At 41.1% G+C, this 26,092-nt stretch overlaps 1 protein-coding gene across 1 annotated transcript in view; it reads right to left on the bottom strand.

The window, feature by feature from the left end:
- The window catches only part of LRP1 (LDL receptor protein 1), a 1,167,923-nt gene that overhangs the window by 112,483 nt on the left and 1,029,348 nt on the right, over positions 1–26,092 (bottom strand). The window contains exons 67-69 of the mRNA XM_071663699.1: positions 25,615–25,756; positions 23,509–23,726; positions 3,008–3,165 (exon numbers count right to left, since the gene is read on the bottom strand). Coding sequence (XP_071519800.1) covers positions 3,008–3,165; positions 23,509–23,726; positions 25,615–25,756 — 518 coding nt within the window. The remainder of the gene's footprint in view (positions 1–3,007; positions 3,166–23,508; positions 23,727–25,614; positions 25,757–26,092) is intronic.

Raw genomic sequence — 26,092 nt, 5'->3', positions numbered from 1 at the left:
CTCTCTCACTCTGGAAATGAAAATATTACTCAACAATAGAAAAGGGATAAAACATTGTTGACCTCCATTTATCCACAAACTAGTGAATCGAGCCTATTACCTGGAGTATATCTCATGCTCTCTCTAGAGAAGCTTTATATGTTCCACAACCCTTCCCTCTCAAAGCAATACTTTTCCTACTTCCCTTCTTTTCAACAATCACTCATAGAACATTCTTAAGGTGAAGAGGCAATCCATACAAAAATATTGTTCAAACTTTCTTCTTATCCCTTGCTGCACTACTTGTGACTCTTTCAATGTCTTATTTCATCATCTTGCTATACATGTTACCTCCTGCATGGAGCAAGCGTATTCCTATACAGCCAAAACATATACATTATACTAAACTGCTGTTTCCAGCATCAACAAAGTAGCGCTAGGAAACAGATAAAGAATGGCCCATCCACTCATATACACATACATATACATAAATGCTCATACATGCACATATACATATCAATGTATACAAAGATATACATACACATATACAGATACATACATATATACACATGTACATATTCATACTTGCTTGCGTTCATCCATTCCTGTTGCTACCCAACCCCAAAAGGAAGAAGTATCATTACCCCCTACTTCAGCAAGGTAACGGAAGGAAAACATAAAAAAAAAATAAAAGGCCACATTCGTTCACACTCAGTTTCTAGCTGTCATGAGGAATGCACCAAAACCACAGCTCCCTATCCACATCCAGGCCCCACAAACCTTTCCATGGTTTACCCCAGATCCTTCACATGCCCTGGTTCACTCCACTAACAGCACGTTGACCCCAGTATACCACATTGTTCCAATTCACTCTATTCCTTGCATGCCTCTCACCCTCCTGTATGTTCAGGCCCCAACTGCTCAAAATCCTTTTCACTTCATCCTTCCACCTCCAATTTGGTCTCCTGCTTCTCTTTGTTCCCTCGACCACTGACACATATATCCTCTTTGTCAATCTTTCCTCACTCATTCTCTCCATATGTCCAAAACATTTCAGCACACCTGCAGCTCTCTCAACCACACTCTTTTTATTTCCAAACATCTCTCTTACCCTTTCATCACTTACTTGATCAAACCACCTCACACCACATATTGTCCTCATACATTTCATCTCCAACACATCCACCCTCCTCTGTACAACCCTATCTATAGCCCATGCCTCGCAACCATACAACACTGTTGGAACTACTATTCCTTCAAACATACCCATTTTTGCTCTCTGAGATAACGTTCTCTCCTTCCACACATTTTTCATCACTCCTAGAACCTTCATCCCCTCCCCTACCCTGTGACTCACTTTCACTTCCATGGTTCCATCCACTGCTAAGCCACTCCCAGATATCTAATACAATTCACTGTCTCCAATTTTTCTCCATTCAAACTTACATCCCCATCAACTTGTCCCTTAACCCTACTGAACCTGATAACCTTGCTCTTATTCACATTTACTCTCAACCTTCTCCTTCCACACACTTTTCTAATCAGTCACCAACTTCTGCAGTTTCTCACTTGAATCAGCCACTAGAGCTGTATCATCAGCGAACAACAACTGACTCACTTTCCAATCCCTCTCATCCCCAACAATTTGCATACTCGCCCCTCACTCCAAAACTCTTGCATTTACCTACCTAACAACCCCATCCATAAACAAATTAAACAACCATGGGGACATCACACACCCCTACCACAGACCGACATTCACTGGGAACCAATCACTCTTCTCTCTTCCTATTCATACACATGACTGATATCCTTGGTAAAATTTCAGTTTCTAGTAATTATCTCCCACACCATATACTCTTAAGACTTTCCACAAAATATCTCTATCAACCCTATCATATGCCTTCTCCAGATCCATAAATGCTATATACAAATTCATCTGTTTTTCTAAGTATTTCTCATATACATTCTTCAAAGCAAACACCTGATCCACACATCCTCTACCACCTCTGAAACCACACTGCTTTTCCCTAATCTGATGCTCTGCACATGCATTCATCCTCTCAATTAATACCCTCCCATATAATTTCCCAGGAATACTCAACAGACTTATGCTTCTGTAGTTTAAACACTCACCTTTATCCCCTTTGCCTTGGTAAAAAGGCACTATGCATGCCTTCCATCAATTCTCAGGCATTTCACCATGGTCTATACATACACAGAATATCCTTACCAACCAATCAACAACAAAGACACCCCATTTCTTTAATATATTCCACTGCAATACCATCCAAACTTGCTGCCTTGCAGGATTTCATCTTCCACAAAGCTTTCACTACCTCTTCTCTCTTAACCAAACAAATCTCCCTAACCCTCTCACTTCGCACACCACACCAACCAAAACACCCTATATCTGCCACTCTATCATCAAACACATCCAACAAACCTTCAAAATACTCACTCCATCTCCTTCTGACTTCGTCACTACTTGTAATTACTTCCCCATTTGCCCCCTTCACCAATGTTCCCATTTGTTCTCTTGTCTTACGCACATGATTCACCTCCTTCTAAAACATCTTTTTATTCTCCCTAAAGTTTACTGATACTCTCTCACCGCAACTCTTATTTGTGCTCTTTTTCAACCCTTGCACCTTTCTCTTGATCCCCTGCCACTTTCTTTTATATATCTCACAGTCATTTGCACTCCTTCCTTGTAAGTATCATCCAAATGCCTCTCTTTTCTCTTTCACTAATAACTTTACTTCTTCATCCCACAACTCACTACCCTTTCTAATCTGCCCACCTTCCACCAAAATATTTATTTGGGAATTCTCATACAGAGCTCTCTCACTATATACACTGGAACTCACAATGCATCAATCATACCTTCTTGTTACCTTTCCTCCATAGTCTCATTCATGCAGCTTAACACCAAATTTCATCTATATTTGAGAGATCAATACAAAGAGGAATGATGAGGTATGAAAAGCCTCTTTTAGATGAGAATATATAAATACTGACAACTTACATGTTTACAATAGTTGGCACACACCGAGTGGGTACATGTTACACCATGATAACCTTCAGCACAGGAGCAAAAGGGAACTGTTTCGTCATTGATCAACCTTGTGCGGCAAGTTCCACCATTTTCACAGCGCAATTCTTCACAATGTTCACACCGTTCACCTGATTACAGAAGAAAAAGTACATTACTTACATGTTGCAGCTACTAAACTGTATAACAAAAAACTAAATGTACTGAGAAACTGGAGAAAATACAATATCTAAAGACATGATCCGATGATGATACCTAAGGAGGAGGCAAAGAGCTGCCAAAGAGCAATATCTTCATCATAATACTTTTTTGGCCATGTCAGTTTCCAGCTTTGTTAGCCACACAATATATTCGAGTTCTACCATATTGATTGTAAATCACTAAAAGGGCAGCCTCCTATTCATATTTTCCGTTTGGTCTGCATTTTTTTTTAGCCAGATAGTAGCACCATCATTTTCTAAGTGAAGAAGTCAAATTCTAATTCAGACATATGGCACTATACAGCTGATGAGAAGCTATACCCCATTAAGCTCTTAAAACATTAAAATTTCTTTCTGTAAGGAGTCAGCCAATAACCATGGAAAATGAAAGGATATCACTCTCTCTGTGACTAACAGACCAAGTCTGAATAATAACTTGTGGATATACCCATCATTTGTCTCTAAAGCCAGAGTCATACAAGCCAGTATTTACCGCTGTCTCCTCTTAAGTCATGAGCTCAAAGTTGGAATTTCAGGTAAAACCAAACAATCCTTTCCCAACTCTGCTCACTTTACTAACAGCCTTTAGTTTGTTTCTGTTTTCTGCCTCATCTTTCTCTGACAAGCAACTCTAGTCAGACCTTTTTTGCTACAAATCAAATATTCTTTCATTAATGCTTACAATTTTTGTGTTAAAGGAATTATGAATACTTAGGTAACTAATTTCTCCCATCAACTAATTTTTGTCAGACCTTTTCAATACATTGATCATTCCTCATCAGTACTCAAATTTCTCTAGGGTTAGGTTATTCTGCCAGCCTTGAGAATCTTCAGGATCCTCAGGGGTTAGTGACCTCTCAATCCATGGCTTTCCAGTGAGAAGAAAGCTTCTCACACCTTGTTAACTACCTTTCAAGGCTAGCAACTTACTTTCTCAGCCCTGACCCACTGATCAATCAGCAACCTCCACCTGGCAATTACATTATCACCATGCACACTGGAACCAAATTACCTCATAATTCTCTGGATCCCATACATGTGTGGACATTCCTCTCTGGCCATTCTTATTCTGGCTCTTTTCATCCGGGTGTGGATAAATGTTCTTTTCTGAGTTGGTTATGGTTTAGCACATTATACAGTTGAATCAATTCATATAACTTATAAAGTATTGACACTATTATGCACCTGAATTCTTAGCTCTACTGGATGGATGATGTCACTATATTCAAACACTACTTCTCTTTGCTCCCTAGTTTTAGGTTAATTTTCTCCCATGATGGCTTTTTGTGCAAGGTACCCTTACAAGGAAAATACACAAAGATAAAGATACAATAAATCTTTTCTTGTTATAATAAGTGTGATTCACTGATTGTTTTTCATGAAAACAAAATTATACAGGTTTGTAATATTACCAGTGCTACCCACCTGAGTATCAGGATGGTTAGTGACAGCTGCATAGCGAGCCAGCACTTCAGAAGTTGTCAAGTTACACTCCTCTGACCATAGTTGTCTTTTCTTTGGCCACACCCTTGCATGAACTGCTGGCATTCTGTCCACAAACATTCAATCTCTCCTTGTTAAGCATAACACTTAACACTTAACTCACACAGCTCGTTCTTTGTAACCCTAGATTTTTCTGTGATGAGTGTTATATGCTTGCCCTGCGTTTTGGCAAAATGGTAGGAGCAACAGGTAAAAGTAGTAGGTAGGGACATTAGGTAGGAGGTTCTGCAAACACTGCACTAGACTTACTCTCTGCCAGTGGCTTGTTATGGGCAAGGCACTAAAGGCTAAGAATTGGCACTAGAGATCACTACTTTTGGAAATGCCTATTGCTGTGACCACCAACTTGAGGGAGCTCCAGAAGGAAACAGGCATCAGATATATAGACAGATAGATAGATATAAAATTACCAGCTGCACTAGTCAAATGCAATGTTGTCAAAGTCAAACAAGCACTGGTAACACTGCCTCCACTTGGGCAAGAAACATCTTCCTCATCTTGGTCAACTTTTAATGCTGGAAGAGTCACAGTCTATAAAATCACTCTTCACATAATCTGAAAACAGACCATCATTGTCAAGTAACTCAGGAACATGTCTTGTTCTTTAAATCTTCCTAAAATCTGCTCAATTTCCTTTCTAGAAAACTCATAAGAATGTGTTATCACTGGCAAGGGTTTAAGAAGACTGACTGTGAGGAGAAAATACTACATATCTCCAATTTGGCAACCATCCACAATTGGTGGGCAGCTTTGAAAGAGAGGCACAAAACTCTATTCATAAATTTGTATTAGAGGTGTTGCTCACCTTGTATAACCCCCAGTCAGTTGTTTCTTTGAAGACACAGAATTGATGGAAAAGTTTTCTTTGCTCTGATAGTTCCAGAGGATCTAGCTCTGAGAACCTTTTAAATAGCTTCATACTGAAAAAGAAGTCACTGAGGGGCAAGGGCTGCAATAACTCCACTTGCTCTTCCCTATCAAGTTAGGCTACAGTCTATCATCTCTAATGCCGTTGCCATAAACTCTGCTTAAAAACCTTCCTACACGAAAAGTAAAGTAGTTCTAAGGCATGACCAAAGACTTTTCTGACGTTCAATAATTTAAATGAATGCCATGTCAGGGAAGGACGTGATTTATATAGGTCAGAAATATTTGCAGAGAGTGAGAAGGCTATCAGGATGACAAGCTGGAAGGAGAAAGAATAAAACAAGAGATTAAATGCCTCCAAATCCCATTATCTTTAGTGATGCCAGAAGGTATATTATTCAATCTTAAAAAAGGGGAATCTGTGTGTGGAGCCACTCAAGAGAAAGTCTAAGACAGCACAAGGATTCTCATCCACAAAATTAACATCAAAAATGCTAAAATACAAGTCAGACTTTATCATCTTGGAGAGAAATTCTGCATCTTCAGGTCCCTTCAGCATCTTAATACTTGCCAGAAAATCCTCCATGAGAAAACTGCAGTCTGGAAAGCAAAACACTGCCTATTTCTCCCAAAAAGTGGATTGAACAAATGAAGGGTTATCCCATATACCCTCAAAAAATGCAAAGACTAGATGTCTGATCTCTATGAGGACTTGCTAGCATCAAACATTTCTTCCTACTGTGTGACAATTGCAGAAGAAGAAATTCTGAGAGCAACTAATCTGAAGCTCTCACTGAAATCTGTATTAACCTTCCGGCAGCAAGTGGTTTCCATGATAAAGAAGTCAGGACCAACTTTCAAAATTCATGGAGAATGGAAATTCGACTTGGTTCCAAGAAAAACTTGTGGCCTCTAAAAGCAAATCTTCTACTTTTTTGTAAGAAGTCCCCGAGTCAGAGTCTTACAGTGAAAAGGAAGGATATTGATCCACAGCCTACCAGGACCAGGCAAGGGTTCCTGTTCCATAGGAATGGGCCCAGAAAAGACCCCAGAAGGAAAACAAGTGAGGTATGACATATCTGCACGTTCAGGAACTGGGCAGAGGGATTCCAATATGATCTATGAACTAAGCTGAACTGAATCCAATAAGGGAATCTTAACATTAGCAGATAATTTGAAAGGGCCTCCTTTACCTTTCGACAAAAGGACAACCTGAGGAGGATTATAGAAAACCCTTACAGTGATAGGGTCAGCCTGTAGGCAAACTGGAGCAGGCTCTGTCTACTTTGAAGGCTACAAGGAGAGAGGGTTCAGAATTCTTTTGACAGGTGATGCATCTAGAGGTCTAAACCCAAGGTCACAATTCTTTTGACAGGTGATGCACCTTAAGGGCTAAACCTAAGGTCAGAAATCCACTGCCAATGATTGGGAGATGTATAGAAGAAAGTGGCAGGAGGTCAAGAGGAGGGTGCAAGGGTTGAAAAGAGGGCAAATGAGAGTTGGGGTGAGAGAGTATCATTAAACTTTAGGAACAAGGAGGTAAATAACATGTGAAAGACAAGAGAACAAAGGGAACATCGGTGAAGAGGGCAAGGGGGGAAGTGATAACAGGTAGTGATGAAGTGAGGAGATGGAGTGAGTATTTTGGAGGTTTGTTGAATGTGTTTGATGATAGAGTGGCAGATGTAGTGAGTTTTGGTCGGGGTGCTGTGAGGGTCAAGGAGAACGGTTTGGTTAAGAGAGAAGAGGTGGTGAAAGCCTTGCGGAAGATGAAATCCGGCAAGGGGGCAAGTTTGGATGGTATTGAAGTTGAATCTATTAAGGAAGGGGGTGACTGTGTTCTTGATTGGTTGGTAAGAATATATAATGTATGTATGGATCGTGGTGAAGTGCCTGAGGATTGGTGAAATGCTTGTATAGTGCCACTGCACAAAGGCAAAGGGGATAAAGGTGAGTGTTCAAACTACAAAAGGCATAAGTTGGCTGAGTATTCCTGGCAAATTATAAAGGAGGGTATCATTTGAGAGAGTGAAGGCATGTACAGAGTATCAGAGTGGGGAGGAGCAGTGTGGTTTCAGAAGTGGTGCAGGATGTGTGGATCAGGTATTTGCTTTAAAGAATGTGTGAGAAATATTCAGAAAAACAGATGAATTTGTATGTGGCATTTATGGATCTGGAGAAAGCATATAATAAGGTTGATAGAGATATTTTGTCAAAAGTTTTAAGAGTATATAGTGTGGAAGGTAAGCTGCTACAAGCAGTGAAAAGTTTTTATCAAGGATGTAAGGCATGTGTACGAGTAGGAAGAGAGGAGGATGACTGGTTCCCAGTGAAGGTTGGTCAGCGGCATAAATGTGTGATGTCACCACGGTTGTTTAATTTGTTTATGGATAGGATGTTTAGGGAGTTTTTTGAAGAGGGGCGAGTTTGCAGTCTGTTTGGGATGAGAAGGCATGGGAAGAGATGCTGTTCACAAACGATACAGCACTGGTGGCTGATTTGAGTGAGAAAATGCAGAAGTTGGTGACAGTTTGGAAAAGTGTGGGAAAGGAGAAAGTTGAGAGTAACTGTGAATAGAAACAAGATTATTAGTTTCAGCAAGGTTGGGGAACATGCTTGAACGGAGAAAAATTGTAGGAAGTGAAGTGTTTTAGATATCTGGGAGTGGATTTAGCAACAAAGGGAACCATGGTAGCAGAAGTGTCACAGGGTGGGGGGGGAGGTGAAAGTTCTAGGAGCGAAGAAGAATGTGTGGAAAAAGAGAAAGTTATCTTGGAGAGCAAAAATGGGTATGCTTGAAGGAACAGTAGTTTCAACAATCTTATATGGTTGCGAGGCATGGTCTATAGATAGGGTTGTACGAAGAAGGGTGGATGTGTTGGAAATGAAATGTCTGAGGATAATATGTGGTGTGAGGTGGTCTTATCAAGTAAGTAATGAAAGGGTAAGAGAGATGTATGGAAATAAAAAGAGTATGGTTGAGAGAGAGCAGAAGAGGGTGTATTGAAATGGCTTGGACATATGGAGAGAATGAGTGAGAAAAGGCTGACAAAGAGGATATATGTGTCACAGGTGGAGGGAACAAGGAGAAGCGGGAGACCAAATTGGAGGTGGAAGGATGGAGTGAAAAAGATTTCGAGTGATTAAGGCCTGAACATACAGGAGGGTTAGAGGCATGCAAGGCACAGAGTGAATTGGAATGATGTGATATATCTGGGTTGACGTCTTGTCACTGGACTGAACCAGGGCATGTCAAACATCTGGGGTAAACCAGGGATGGGTCTGTGGGGACTGGAGCTGTGGTTTCGGTGCATTACATTTGAAGGAACAACAGTTTCAACAATATTATATGGTTACAAGGCATGGGCTATAGATAGGATTGTACAGAGGAGGGTGGATGTGTTGGAAATCAAATGTTAGAGGACAATATAAGGTGTGAGGTGGTTTGATCGAGTAAATAATGAAAGGGTAAGAGAGATGTGTGGAAATAAAAAGATTGTGGTTGAGAGAGCAGAAGAGGGTGTGTTGAAATTGTTTAGACATATGGAGAGAACGAATGAGGAAAGGTTGACAAAGATGATGTATGTGTCAGAGGTGGAGGGAACAAGGAGAAGTGGGAGACCAAATCGGAGGTGGAAGTATGGAGTGAAAAAGATTTCGAGTGATTGGGGCCTGACCATACAGAAGGGTGAGAGGCGTGCAAGGAATAGAATGAATTGGAACGATGTGATACATCGGGGTCAACGTGTTGTCAATGGACTGAACCAGGGTATGTCAAACTTTTGGGGTACACCAGGGAAGGGTCTGTGGGCCCTGGATGAGGATAGGGAGCTGTGGTTTTGGTGCATTACACATGACAGCTTGAGACTGAGTGTAAACAAATGTGCATATTATGTCTGTTTTCCTGGCGCTACCTTGCTGAAGCAGGGGGTAGCAATGCTGTTTCCTGTGGGGCAGGGAAGTGCAGGGAATGGATGAAGGCAAGCAAGTATGAATATGTACATGTGTATATATGTATATGTATGCATAGGCATATGTGTATGTATGCATATGTGTATATGTTGACATGTATATGCATGTATGGGCACTTTTATATATATATTTTTTTTTTTTTTTTTTTTGCTTTGTCGCTGTCTCCCGCGTTTGCGAGGTAGCGCAAGGAAACAGACGAAAGAAATGGCACAACCCACCCCCATACACATGTATATACATATGTCCACACACGCAAATATACATACCTACACAGCTTTCCATGGTTTACCCCAGACGCTTCACATGCCTTGATTCAATCCACTGACAGCACGTCAACCCCGGTATACCACATCGCTCCAATTCACTCTATTCCTTGCCCTCCTTTCACCCTCCTGCATGTTTAGGCCCCGATCACACAAAATCTTTTTCACTCCATCTTTCCACCTCCAATTTGGTCTCCCTCTTCTCCTCATTCCCTCCACCTCTGACACATATATTCTCTTGGTCAATCTTTCCTCACTCATTCTCTCCATGTGCCCGAACCATTTCAAAACACCCTCTTCTGCTCTCTCAACCACGCTCTTTTTATTTCCACACATCTCTCTTACCCTTACGTTACTTACTCGATCAAACCACCTCACACCACACATTGTCCTCCAACATCTCATTTCCAGCACATCCATCCTCCTGCGCACAACTCTATCCATAGCCCACGCCTCGCAACCATACAACATTGTTGGAACCACTATTCCTTCAAACATACCCATTTTTGCTTTCCGAGATAATGTTCTCGACTTCCACACATTCTTCAAGGCTCCCAGAATTTTCGCCCCCTCCCCCACCCTATGATCCACTTCCGCTTCCATGGTTCCATCCGCTGCCAGATCCACTCCCAGATATCTAAAACACTTCACTTCCTCCAGTTTTTATATATATATGTGTGTATATATGAGTGGATGGGCCATTCTTCGTCTGTTTCCCGGCGCTCCCTCAGTGACGCAGGAAATGGCCATCAAGTATAATAATAATAATAATAATAATAATAATAATAATAATAATAAGAAGAAGAAGAAGAAAAGTATAAGTATGTATATTTGCGTGTGAGGACGTGTATGTATATACATGTGTATGTGGGTGGGTTGGGCCATTCTTTCGTCTGTTTCCTAGCACTACCTCGCTGACGCGGGAGACAGCGACAAAGCAAAATAAATAAAATATGAATAAAATAATAATAACATCTCACATACACAAGTATTTACATACATACCTATAAATCTCAATGAATACATATTTTTTTTTTTTTTTTTATACTTTGTCGATGTCTCCCGCGTTTGCGAGGTAGTGCTAGGAAACAGACGAAAGAAATGGCCCAACCCCCCCCCATACACATGTATATACATACGTCCACACACGCAAATATACATACCTACACAGCTTTCCATGGTTTACCCCAGACGCTTCACATGCCTTGATTCAATCCACTGACAGCACGTCAGCCCCAGTATACCACATCGCTCCAATTCACTCTGTTCCTTGCCCTCCTTTCACCCTCCTGCATGTTCAGGCCCCGATCACACAAAATCTTTTTCACTCCATCTTTCCACCTCCAATTTGGTCTCCCTCTTCTCCTTGTTCCCTCCACCTACGACACATATATCCTCTTGGTCAATCTTTCCTCACTCATCCTCTCCATGTGCTCAAACCACTTCAAAACACCCTCTTCTGCTCTCTCAACCACGCTCTTTTTATTTCCACACATCTCTCTTACCCTTACGTTACTTACGCGATCAAACCACCTCACACCACACATTGTCCTCCAACATCTCATTTCCAGCACATCCATCCTCCTGCGCACAACTCTATCCATAGTCCACGCCTTGCAACCATACAACATTGTTGGAACCACTATTCCTTCAAACATACCCATTTTTGCTTTCCGAGATAATGTTCTCGACTTCCACACATTCTTCAAGGCTCCCAGAATTTTCGCCCCCTCCCCCACCCTGTGATCCACTTCCGCTTCCATGGTTCCATCCGCTGCCAGATCCACTCCCAGATATCTAAAACACTTCACTTCCTCCAGTTTTTATATATATATGTGTGTATATATGAGTGGATGGGCCATTCTTCGTCTGTTTCCCGGCGCTCCCTCAGTGACGCAGGAAATGGCCATCAAGTATAATAATGATAATAATAATAATAATAATAATAATAATAATAATAATAATAAGAAGAAGAAGAAGAAGAAGAAAAGTATAAGTATGTATATTTGCGTGTGAGGACGTGTATGTATATACATGTGTATGTGGGTGGGTTGGGCCATTCTTTCGTCTGTTTCCTAGCACTACCTCGCTGACGCGGGAGACAGCGACAAAGCAAAATAAATAAAATATGAATAAAATAATAATAACATCTCACATACACAAGTATTTACATACATACCTATAAATCTCAATGAATACATATATATTTTTTTTTTTTTTTATACTTTGTCGATGTCTCCCGCATTTGCGAGGTAGCGCAAGGAAACAGACGAAAGAAATGGCCCAACCCCCCCCATACACATGTATATACATACGTCCACACACGCAAATATACATACCTACACAGCTTTCCATGGTTTACCCCAGACGCTTCACATGCCTTGATTCAATCCACTGACAGCACGTCAGCCCCGGTATACCACATCGCTCCAATTCACTCTGTTCCTTGCCCTCCTTTCACCCTCCTGCATGTTCAGGCCCCGATCACACAAAATCTTTTTCACTCCATCTTTCCACCTCCAATTTGGTCTCCCTCTTCTCCTTGTTCCCTCCACCTACGACACATATATCCTCTTGGTCAATCTTTCCTCACTCATCCTCTCCATATGCCCAAACCACTTCAAAACACCCTCTTCTGCTCTCTCAACCACACTCTTTTTATTTCCACACATCTCTCTTACCCTTACGTTACTTACGCGATCAAACCACCTCACACCACACATTGTCCTCAAACATCTCATTTCCAGCACATCCATCCTCCTGCGCACAACTCTATCCATAGTCCACGCCTTGCAACCATACAACATTGTTGGAACCACTATTCCTTCAAACATACCCATTTTTGCTTTCCGAGATAATGTTCTCGACTTCCACACATTCTTCAAGGCTCCCAGAATTTTCGCCCCCTCCCCCACCCTATGATCCACTTCCGCTTCCATGGTTCCATCCGCTGCCAGATCCACTCCCAGATATCTAAAACACTTCACTTCCTCCAGTTTTTCTCCATTCAAACTCACCTCCCAATTGACTTGACCCTCAACCCTACTGTACCTAATAACCTTGCTCTTATTCACACACACACACATATATATATATATATATATATATATATATATATATATATATATATATATATTTTTTTTTTTCTTTTGCTTTGTCGCTGTCTCCTGCGTTTGTGAGGTAGCGCAAGGAAACAGACAAAAGAAATGGCCCAACCCACCTCCATACACATGTATATACATACGTCCACACACGCAAATATACATACCTACACAGCTTTCCATGGTTTACCCCAGATGCTTCACATGCCCTGATTCAATCCACTGACAGCACGTCAACCCCGGTATACCACATCGAAGTGGTAGAGGATGTGTGGATCAGGTGTTTGCTTTGAAGAGTGTATGTGAGAAATACTTAGAAAAGCAAATGGATTTGTATATAGCATTTATGGATCTGGAGAAGGCATATGATAGAGTTGATAGAGATGCTCTGTGGAAGGTATTAAGAGTATATGGTGTGGGAGGCAAGTTGTTAGAAGCAGTGAAAAGTTTTTATCGAGGATGTAAGGCATGTGTACGTGTAGGAAGAGAGGAAAGTGATTGGTTCTCAGTGAATGTAGGTTGCGGCAGGGGTGTGTGATGTCTCCATGGTTGTTTAATTTGTTTATGGATGGAGTTGTTAGGGAGGTGAATGCAAGAGTTTTGGAGAGAGGGGCAAGTGTGAAGTCTGTTGGGGATGAGAGGGCTTGGGAGGTGTGTCAGTTGTTGTTCGCTGATGATACAGCGCTGGTGGCTGATTCATGTGAGAAACTGCAGAAGCTGGTGACTGAGTTTGGTAAAGTGTGTGAAAGAAGAAAGTTAAGAGTAAATGTGAATAAGAGCAAGGTTATTAGGTACAGTAGGGTTGAGGGTCAAGTCAATTGGGAGGTAAGTTTGAATGGAGAAAAACTGGAGGAAGTAAAGTGTTTTAGATATCTGGGAGTGGATCTGGCAGCGGATGGAACCATGGAAGCGGAAGTGGATCATAGGGTGGGGGAGGGGGCGAAAATTCTGGATGCCTTGAAGAATGTGTGGAAGTCGAGAACATTATCTTGGAAATCAAAAATGGGTATGTTTGAAGGAATAGTGGTTCCAACAATGTTGTATGGTTGCGAGGCGTGGGCTATGGATAGAGTTGTGCGCAGGAGGATGGACGTGCTGGAAATGAGATGTTTGAGGACAATGTGTGGTGTGAGGTGGTTTGATCAAGTAAGTAACGTAAGGGTAAGAGAGATGTGTGGAAATAAAAAGAGCGTGGTTGAGAGAGCAGAAGAGGGTGTTTTGAAATGGTTTGGGCACATGGAGAGAATGAGTGAGGAAAGATTGACCAAGAGGATATATGTGTCGGAGGTGGAGGGAACGAGGAGAAGTGGGAGACCAAATTAGAGGTGGAAAGATGGAGTGAAAAAGATTTTGTGTGATCGGGGCCTGAACATGCAGGAGGGTGAAAGGAGGGCAAGGAATAGAGTGAATTGGAGCGATGTGGTATACCGGGGTTGACGTGCTGTCAGTGGATTGAATCAAGGCATGTGAAGCGTCTGGGGTAAACCATGGAAAGCTGTGTAGGTATGTATATTTGCGTGTGTGGACGTATGTATATACATGTGTATGGGGGTGGGTTGGGCCATTTCTTTCGTCTGTTTCCTTGCGCTACCTCACAAACTCTATTCCTTGCACGCCTTTCACCCTCCTGCATGTTCAGGCCCCAATCACTCAAAATCTTTTTCCACTCCATCTTTCTACCACCAATTTGGTCTCCCACTTCTCATTCCCTCCACCTCTGACACATATATCCTCTTGATCAATCTTTCCTCACTCATTCTTTACATGTGACCAAACCATTTCAAAACACCCTCTTCTGCTCTCTCAACCACACTCTTTTTATTACCACACATCTCTCTTACCCTTTCATTACTTACTCAATCAAACCACCTCACACCACATATTGTCCTCAAACATCTCATTTCCAACACATCCACCCTCCTCCACATAACTCCATCTACAGCCCACGCCTCGCAACCATATAACATTGTTGGAACCACTATTCCTTCAAACATACCCATTTTTGCTTTCCAAGCTAATGTTCTCGACTTCCACATATTTTTCAACACTCCCAACACTTTCAACCCCTCCCCCACCCCATGATTCACTTCCGCTTCCATGGTTCCATCCGCTGCCTAATCCACTCCCAGATATCTAAAACACTTCACTTCCTCCAGTTTTTCTCCATTCAAACTTACCTCCCAGTTGATTTGTCCCTCAACCCTAGTCTACCTAATAACCTTGCTCTTATTCACATTTACTTTCAGCTTTCTTCTTTCACACACTTTACCAAACTCAGTCACCAGCTTCTGCAGTTTCTCACACGAATCAGCCACCAGACTGCATACTTGCCCCTCTTTCCAAAACTCTTGCATTCACCTCCCTAACAACCCTATCCATAAACAAATTAAACAACTATGGAGACATCATGCACCCCTGCCGCAAACCAACATTCACTGAGAACCAATCACTTTCCTCTCGTCCTACATGTACACATGCCTTAAATCCTTGATAAAATTTTTTCACTACTTCTAACAACTTACCTCCCACACCATATAGTCTTAATACCTTCCACAGAGCATCTCTATCAACCCTATCATATGGCTTCTCCAGATCCATAAATGCTACATACAAATTCATCTGATTTTCTAAGTATTTCTCGCATACATTCTTCAAAGCAAATACCTGATCCACACATCCTCTACCACTTCTGAAACCACACTGCTCTTCCTCAGTGTGATGCTCTGTACATGCCTTGACCCTCTCAATCAATATCCTTCCATATAATTTCCCTGGAATATTCAACAAACTTATACCTCTGTAATTTGTACACTGACCTTTATCCCCTTTGCCTCTGTACAATGGCACTATGAATGCATTTCGCCAATCCTCAGGCACTTCACCATGAACCATACATACATTGATTATCCTCACCAACCAGTCAATATATTTATATTTCATCATACTTAATCACTGTGTCCAGCACTAGAGATAGCACAAGGAAACAGATGAAAGAATGGTCCAACCCACCCACATACACATGTATACACACAAATGCCCTGCATACATACAGACATATACACGTATATATTCATACTTGCTACCTTCATCCATTCCCGTCGCCACCCCGCCACACATGAAATGATACCCCCCCTCCCCAACGTGCATGTGAGGTAGTGCTAGGAAAAGACAACAAAGGCCACATTCGTTCACACTCAGTCTCTAGCTGTCCTGTGTAATGCACTGAAACCACAGTTCCCTTTCCACATCCAGGCCCCACAAAACTTTCCATGGATCACCTCAGACACTTCACATGCCCTGGTTCTATCCACTGACAGCATGTCGACCCCAGTATACCACATCATTCCAATTCACTCTATTCCTTGCACGCCTTTCACCCTCATGTATGTTCAGGCCCCGATCGCTCAAAATCTTTTTCACTCCATCCTTCTATCTCCAATTTGGTCTCCCACTTCTTGTTCCCTCCACCTCTGACACATATATCTTCTTTGTCAATCTTTCCTCACTCATTCTCTCCATGTGACTAAACCATTACAATACACCCTCTTCTGCTCTCTCAACCACACTCTTTGTATCAACACACACTTTCTTACCCTTTCATCACTTACTCGATCAAACCACCTCACACCACATATTGTCCTCAAACATTTCATTTCCAACACATCCACACTCCTCTGCACAACCCTATCTATAGCTCATGCCTTGCAACCATATTTCTTATCCCTTTGTATTTTCTCTGAGCTCTCTCATACAATGCAAATGCCAGCTAGCTGGAGTGCTTTTTATATCTTCCAAACTGCATATCTAAACACAGAACATCTCACCACAAAGCCCTGGTTCCTGGAAACTGAAATCCCTTTCCCAATATATGTTGTCATATGTTATTAAGGTTTCTGTAGTTTCCGCAATCATATCTCTTCTTTCTGTCATGTCTCACCTCTGCACTTTCATGTACTCTTTTCCCACATAAGTCAAATTTGAGCACTGCATGATCGCTTCTTCCAACTGGCATATCATAAAGAATGTTTTCAATAGCCATGATAGTATGTATGAGGATAAGACCTATCAATGATGTGTCAGTTCCTATCATCCTAACGTGTTCTGTGATATGTTTTATCATATTCATTTATTATACTTGATCGCTGTTTCCTGCGTTAGCGAGGTAGCATCAGGAAATAGACCATGAAAGAATGGCCCATCCACTCATTTACACACATATACATATAAATGCCCATTTTAGAAAGTTAAAAAATACAAGGAGGGGAGGATTTCTGGCCCCCCGCTGAAAAAGGACTGATGATTGGGAATAACTGGTTTAAAAAGCGAGATATACATAAGTATACTTATGTAAGTAGGAGAGATGGCCAGAGAGCGTTATTGGATTACGTGTTAATTGACAGGCGTGCGAAAGAGAGACTTTTGGATGTTAATGTGCTGAGAGGTGCAACTGGAGGGATGTCTGATCATTATCTTGTGGAGGCTAAGGTGAAGATTTGTATGGGTTTTCAGAAAAAAAGAATGAATGTTGGGGTGAAGAGGGTGGTGAGAGTAAGTGAGCTTCGGAAGGAGACTTGTGTGAGGAAGTACCAGGAGAGACTGAGTACAGAATGGAAAAAGGTGAGAACAATGGAAGTAAGGGGAGTGGGGGAGGAATGGGATGTATTTAGGGAATCAGTGATGGATTGCGCAAAAGATGCTTGTGGCATGAGAAGAGTGGGAGGTGGGTTGATTAGAAAGGGTAGTGAGTGGTGAGATGAAGAAGTAAGAGTATTAGTGAAAGAGAAGAAAGAGGCATTTGGACGATTTTTGCAGGGAAAAAATGCAGTTGAGTGGGAGACGTATAAAAGAAAGAGACAGGAGGTCAAGAGAAAGGTGCAAGAGGTGAAAAAAAGGGCAAATGAGAGTTGGGGTGAGAGAGTATCATTAAATTTTAGGGAGAATAAAAAGATGTTCTGGAAGGAGGTAAATAAAGTGCGTAAGACAAGGGAGCAAATGGGAACTTCAGTGAAGGGCGCAAATGGGGAGGTGATAACAAGTAGTGGTGATGTGAGAAGGAGATGGAGTGAGTATGTTGAAGGTTTGTTGAATGTGTTTGATGATAGAGTGGCAGATATAGGGTGTTTTTGTCGAGGTGGTGTGCAAAGTGAGAGGGTTAGGGAAAATGATTTGGTAAACAGAGAAGAGGTAGTAAAAGCTTTGCGGAAGATGAAAGCCGGCAAGGCAGTGGGTTTGGATGGTATTGCAGTGGAATTTATTAAAAAAGGGGTGACAGTATTGTTGACTGGTTGGTAAGGTTATTTAATGTATGTATGACTCACGGTGAGGTGCCTGAGGATTGGTGGAATGCGTGCATAGTGCCATTGTACAAAGGCAAAGGGGATAAGAGTGAGTGCTCAAATTACAGAGGTATAAGTTTGTTGAGTATTCCTGGTAAATTATATGGGAGGGTATTGATTGAGAGGGTGAAGGCATGTACAGAGCATCAGACTGGGGAAGAGCAGTGTGGTTTCAGAAGTGGTAGAGGATGTGTGGATCAGGTGTTTGCTTTGAAGAATGTATGTGAGAAATACTTAGAAAAGCAAATGGATTTGTATGTAGCATTTATGGATCTGGAGAAGGCATATGATAGAGTTGATAGAGATGCTCTGTGGAAGGTATTAAGAATATATGGTGTGGGAGGAAAGTTGTTAGAAGCAGTGAAAAGTTTTTATCGAGGATGTAAGGCATGTGTACGTGTAGGAAGAGAGGAAAGTGATTGGTTCTCAGTGAATGTAGGTTTGCGGCAGGGGTGTGTGATGTCTCCATGGTTGTTTAATTTGTTTATGGATGGGGTTGTTAGGGAGGTAAATGCAAGAGTTTTGGAAAGAGGGGCAAGTATGAAGTCTGTTGGGGATGAGAGAGCTTGGGAAGTGAGTCAGTTGTTGTTCGCTGATGATACAGTGCTGGTGGCTGATTCATGTGAGAAACTGCAGAAGCTGGTGACTGAGTTTGGTAAAGTGTGTGAAAGAAGAAAGTTAAGAGTAAATGTGAATAAGAGCAAGGTTATTAGGTACAGTAGGGTTGAGGGTCAAGTCAATTGGGAGGTGAGTTTGAATGGAGAAAAACTGGAGGAAGTGAAGTGTTTTAGATATCTGGGAGTGGATCTGGCAGCGGATGGAACCATGGAAGCGGAAGTGGATCATAGGGTGGGGGAGGGGGCGAAAATTCTGGGAGCCTTGAAGAATGTGTGGAAGTCGAGAACATTATCTCGGAAAGCAAAAATGGGTATGTTTGAAGGAATAGTGGTTCCAACAATGTTGTATGGTTGCGAGGCGTGGGCTATGGATAGAGTTGTGTGCAGGAGGATGGATGTGCTGGAAATGAGATGTTTGAGGACAATGTGTGGTGTGAGGTAGTTTGATCGAGTAAGTAACGTAAGGGTAAGAGAGATGTGTGGAAATAAAAAGAGCGTGGTTGAGAGAGCAGAAGAGGGTGTTTTGAAATGGTTTGGGCACATGGAGAGAATGAGTGAGGAAAGATTGACCAAGAGGATATATGTGTCGGTGGTGGAGGGAACGAGGAGAAGAGGGAGACCAAATTGGAGGTGTAAAGATGGAGTGAAAAAGATTTTGTGTGATCGGGGCCTGAACATGCAGGAGGGTGAAAGGAGGGCAAGGAATAGAGTGAATTGGAGCGATGTGGTATACCGGGGTTGACGTGCTGTCAGTGGATTGAATCGGGGCATGTGAAGCGTCTGGGGTAAACCATGGAAAGCTGTGTAGGTATGTACATTTGCGTGTGTGGACGTATGTATATACATGTGTATGGGGGTGGGTTGGACCAGTTCTTTCGTCTGTTTCCTTGCGCTACCTCGCAAACGCAGGAGACAGCGACAAAGCAAAAAAAGAAAAAAAAAAAAAAACATATAAATGCCCATACATGCACTATACATATACATCTTTTTTTCATTTTTTCTTTTAAACTATTCGCCATTTCCCACGTTAGCGAGGTAGCCTTAAGAACAGAGGACTGGGCCTTTTTTGGAATATCCTCACCTGGTCCCACTCTGTTCCTTCTTTTGGAAAATTAAAAAAAAAACGAGAGGGGAGGATTTCCAGCCCCCCCTCCCTCCCCTTTTAGTCGCCTTCTACGACATGCAGGGAATACATGGGAAGTATTCTTAATCCCCTATCCCCAGGGATAACATATACATACACAAACATATACATATATACACATGCACATATTCATACTTGCTTGCCTTCATCCATTCCTGATGCTACCTTGTCCCAGTATTGCTACCTCCTGCTTCAATGAGGTAGAGCCAGGAAAACAGATAAAAAAAAAAAAGGCTACATTTGTTCACACTCAGTCTCTAGCTGTCACATGTAATGCACCGAAACCACAGCTCCATATCCATATCCAGGCCTTACAGACCTTTCCATGGTTTACCCTAGATGTTTCACATGCCCTAGTTCAGTCAACTGACAGCACGTTGACCTGGAATACCACATCATCCCAATTCACTCTATTCCTTGCATGCCTCTCACCCTCCAGTATGTTAAGGCCCAGATCGCTTGTAATCTTTTTCACTCCATCCTTCCACCTCCAATTTGGTCTCCTGCTTCTCCTTGTTTCCTCTACCTCTGACACATATATCCTCTTTGTCAATCTTTCCTCACTCATTCTCTCCATATGTCCAAACCATTTCACTACACCCTCTTCTACTCTTTCAACCACATACTTCAATTCCACACATCTCTCTCACCCTTTCATTACCTACTCGATCAAATGACCTCACACCACATATTGTCCTCAAACATTCAAACATATCCACCCTCCTCCGCTCAACCCCATCTATAGCGCAAGCCTCACAATCATATAACATTGTGGGAACTACTATTCCTTCAAACATACCCAAATTTGCTCTCCGAGATAATGTTCTCTCCTTCCATACATTCTTCATCACTCATAGAAACTTCCCCCCTTCCTCCACCCTATGAATCACTTCTGCTTCCAAGGTTCCATTTGCTGCTAAATCCACTCCCAGATATCCAGAACACTTCCTCCAATTTTTCTCCATTCAAACTTACATCCCAAACAACTTGTCCCTCAACCCTACTAAACCTAATAACCATGCTCTTATTCACATTTACTCTCAACTTTCTCCTTTCACATACTTTTCCAAACTCAGTCACCAACTTCTGCAGTTTCACACTCGAATCAGCCACAAGAGCTGTATCATCGGTGAACAACAACTGATTCACTTCCCAGGCCTTCTCATCCCCAAGAGACTGCTCACTCGTCCCTCGCTCCAAAAATCTTGCATTAACCTCCGTAACCACCCCATCCACAAACAAATCAAACAACCATGGGGACATCATACTCCCATGCCACAGATCGACATTCACTGTAATATGTATAAGAAATTTTCCTATATCTATATACACTCTAAAAACTTGTCACCATGACTCTTTATCATCTTGAGAATCCAAATTCCCTGTTTATCTCTTTACAATCGAAATCCCCATCTCTAAAACGTGAGCATTTCACTTCTCCATGTACCATCCTGTCTGATCCTTCATTGTTGTCATTGTATATTTGTTCCTGACCATTACAATTCCTTGGAGGATTATATAATACAGACATCACTATGCTCTTCTTCCCTATGGCTCTGCTTCCCATTTATGTATGTCTGAAAAATCCATCTACCACTATTTCTTGAAACAGCAGATCATCTTTTCTTAAAGTATAATGTAGATGCTGGTTTAACTCTCTTCAGGCTATGACTTAAGATAAGTTACTGGCTAAGCAGTTCCATAACAACATTCTTTTTCACTTCATCTGATTGGGAAACATATGTCTCAAGCTTTATAAGTACTGTAGATCTGTCATTCTAGCAGAATGTCACTGTATGAATAACTCAAACATTCCTAACCAAAAATTATACCAATCTATTTCCCATGTATGGATTATACCTGAAACAGCTTATCATCAGTAAACTACACTATCAAGATGTGAACTGGACTCTGATTCAACAACTGTTCCTATTTCATTATCAAGTCAGAAAATATCTAATGATACTATGAAAGCTGGTAATGACAGATAGAGGTAGGTGGTGGTGGAGTCGGGTGGGTGTGGGGTAAATAGCTTGCCAAGTTTTCCAAATTTCAGTACGTAATACCTGTGTTTGTATATGTAGCCATTTTATTATATATTCTAAGGGATTCAAGTAGGGTAAATCTCACTTATAAAGCACATTAAGAATATGAAATCTTGGTGTTCCTTATAAGGTGATTATACTGAAAGGCTTGAATGTGGTAAGAATCAAATGTTATTTTGTTTTATCATTATAAAAGGCATTAAACCTCTAAACCTTAGAATATCCTTAATTACTTCATTATCAATGGAAAAGAATATTACAAATATATATGAATGCTCTTCAAATCTGTCATTACTGTGAAGCCTTGATGATCTATGAAGTTATATCCTTATTCTCAAATGCTGCTATCACAGAACATTACTCTATGAACCACAGTTCTGCAGGGTATTCTTGTATCTGATTAGGGTAAGGTAAAAGTGAGACTTGTGATGATTGATAGATGGACAACAGATGGATGACAGCTGGAGAAATGGCTGGACAACAGATGGATGATGGTGGGCAAAGGTGATGGACAAAGCATTCCTCAAGTGTAAGCTTTGCTGGAAACATGAGAACCATTATTTAAACACTTTGTTCTCTCAGGAAGGTGAATATCCCATTATGCCACGATGAATTCATAGTCATGATCTAATTGAAGGACAAATGAAAAGCTTACCAACTGAAGACAGTTTAAATGAGTTTATGAGCTCTGCTATGCAAGAAATATTATTTCACACTATTCAACAACTTCATGAATTCTTATATATGTTGCAGACATTTACCCATTCCCTCAGGAATGGGGTTTTCTGGCAAATAAGATATAGTCATAGCTCATACTTGCACAGAATCTTGATTAGCAAGGCCTTTAATAAAGTATATCCCCAGGGTCAAGTTATTCTACTCACATAAATTTCCTTCTGTTTTCCCATGAGACTCACTCTTTTGATACCCCTGAATGAGCTCCACGACAATAATCTGACAAGAAAGGAAACTCAGTTTCTCTGGTTACAAGGTTCCTTTAGCTTTGTTAATCTCAAGTGGACTGTCCCCTTTATGTGTAGATCCTTTCCAACAAGAGGAAGAAACATTTTCTATCAAGTGCCTGAATTTCTAGGGAATTATATCGTAAGATTAAACCTGTACAAGAGTTTTAACCAAAAGTATCCACAGCAATATACTAGGCTTAAAAAAATCATCATTATTCAGCAAAATATAAGGAATATCAAAGTGATGCCATTTTGATATGAAACATACCTTTTTATCAAATAAAGTACCAGCATACTATGTTAGGTGGCTTTCAATGAAAAAGTGTTCAGGCTATGGTCTGAAAAATATGAAGTTAAAACATATTAAGAATATAAACAAAAGGCACAGGAAAAATAAGGAAAACTAGTACATTCCTTCCTTGAAGGATAAATGCAGTAACTTATTACAAAAATAATCTTACCAGTGAATTTTCTTGGACAAATGCAGTAGGTTGAATTTTCATCAGTGTTGCACACTCCACCATTTTGGCAAAAGTTATCACATATCTTTAGTGGAGTTTCACATCGCTCTCCTGTCCACTTAGGTCCACAAAAGCATTTTAAGGAAGGTACACCTGTTGTGTTCTCACTCTTTAGGTCAATGCTGCAATAACCATTATTTCTGCAATAGCCAGAGCACCTGAAAAACAAAGACTGAATAATGAATATCTTTAATCTATTTTAATTGCCTACGGTTCCTGAAATACTGGAGAATTACAGCATGCAGCACTCTAAGGATATATATGGGAGGATGATTATTGATGATATAAAGTAGAAGTAAACACATAATGATAAGTGTATGTATATCACTGACTAAAATTTTCAACCCCACTTCTCGCTCCCTCCACCTCTGACACATATATCCTCTTGGTCAATCTTTCCTCACTCATTCTCTCCATGTGACCAAACCATTTCAAAAAACCCTCTTCTGCTCTCTCAACCACACTCCTTCTATTACCACACATCTCTGTTACCCTTTCATTACTTACTCGATCAAACCACCTTACACCACATATTGTCCTCAAACACCTCATTTCCAGCACATCCATCCTCCTCCACACAACTCTATCCATAGCCTACGCCTTGCAACCATATATCATTGTTGGAACCACTATTCCTTCAAACGTATCCATTTTTGCTTTAAAAGATAATGTTCACGTCTTCCACACATTTTCAACGCTTCCAGAACTTTCGCCCTCTCCCCCACCCCATGATTCACTTCTGCTTCCATGGTTCCATCCGCTGTCAAATCCACTCCCAGATATCTAAAACATTTCACTTCCTCCAGTTTTTCTCCATTCAAATTTACCTCCCAGTTGACTTGTCCCTCAACCCTGCTGTACCTAATATCCTTGCTCTTATTCACATTTACTCTCAGCTTTCTTCTTTCACACACTTTACCAAACTCAGTCACCAGTTTTCTGCAGTTTCTCACATCAATCAGCCACTAGTGCTGTATCATCAGCGAACAACAACTGACTCACTTCCCAAGCTCTCTCAACCAAAACAGACTGCATACTTGCCCCTCTTTCCAAAACTCTTGCATTCACCTCCCTAACAACCCCATCCATAAACAAATTAAACAACCATGGAGACATCATGCACTCCTACCACAGACCAACATTCACTGAGAACCAATCACTTTCCTCTCTTCCTACACGTACACATGCCTTACATCCTCGATAAAAACTTTTCACTGCTTCTAACAACTTGCCTCCCACACCATATATTCTTAGTACCTTCCACAGAGCATCTCTATCAACTCTATCATATGCCTTCTCCAGATCCATAAATGCTACATACAAATCCATTTGCTTTTTTAAGTATTTCTCACATACATTCTTCAAAGCAAACACCTGATCCACACATCCTCTACCACTTCTGAAATCACACTGCTCTTCCCCAATCTGATGCTCTGTACATGCCTTCACCCTCTCAATCAATACCCTCACATACAGTTTCCCAGGAATACTCAACAAACTTATACCTCTGTAATTTGAGCACTCACTCTTATCTCCTTTGCCTTTGTACAATGGCACTATGCAAGCATCTCACCAGTCCTCAGGCACCTCACCATGAGTCATACATTCATTAAATAACCTTACCAACCAGTCAACAATACAGTCACCCCCTTTTTCAATAAATTCCACTGCAATACCATCCAAACCTGCTGCCTTGTCGGCTTTCATCTTCCGCAAAGCTTTCACTATCTCTTCTCTGTTTACCAAATCATTCTCCCTAACCTTCTGACTTCGCACATCACCTTGACCAAAACACCCTATATCTGCCACTCTATCATCTAACACATTCAACAAACATTCAAAATACTCACTCCATCTCCTTCTCACATCACCACTACTTGTTATTACTGCCCCATTAGCCTCCTTCACTGGTGTTCCCATTTGTTCTCATGTCTTACGCACTTTATTTACCTCCTTCCAAAACATCTTTTTATTCTCTCTAAAATTCAATTAGTATATCTATGAATATATATTTCAATGCATTGTAAACGTAATTCAGATTCCCACCTGTATTTTTCACAATTTTGACCATGGTACTTGGGGTGACACTGGCAGCGAGGACCATCTGATGTCTGAACACATTCTCCTTTGTTACAAAACAATGGACAACTATTTTCCTTTGCTGGCTGATTATGACATTTCACCACTCCTGAAAAATGGTATGTCCATTGTTAGATGTGAGTAATAACCATTCATAATCTGCAAGATTCTTCTCTTTTGAGGCAGAAAAGAAACATGAGAAAACTATGAGTAATGCATATAACACTCATTACAGACTCCTACAAAAAGAATAAGTGAACATTTACAGCCTGTTTATACATGACCTTGCATCAATTTTGTTTTCTCTTAGCTACCACCACAAATTAGCCTAAAACCTAAATACACTGCTGTCTGATGAAGCAAGCTGTTAAGTATTCCTGGGAAATTATATGGGAGGGTATTGATTGAGAGGATGAAGGCATGTAGAGAGCATCAGATTGGGGAA

The sequence above is a fragment of the Panulirus ornatus genome, chromosome 1 (assembly GCF_036320965.1).
Source record: "Panulirus ornatus isolate Po-2019 chromosome 1, ASM3632096v1, whole genome shotgun sequence".
Taxonomy (NCBI): Eukaryota; Metazoa; Arthropoda; class Malacostraca; order Decapoda; family Palinuridae; genus Panulirus; species Panulirus ornatus.
The sequence above is the reverse complement of the archived record's forward strand: the minus strand, read 5'-3'. Positions and strand labels throughout refer to the sequence as shown.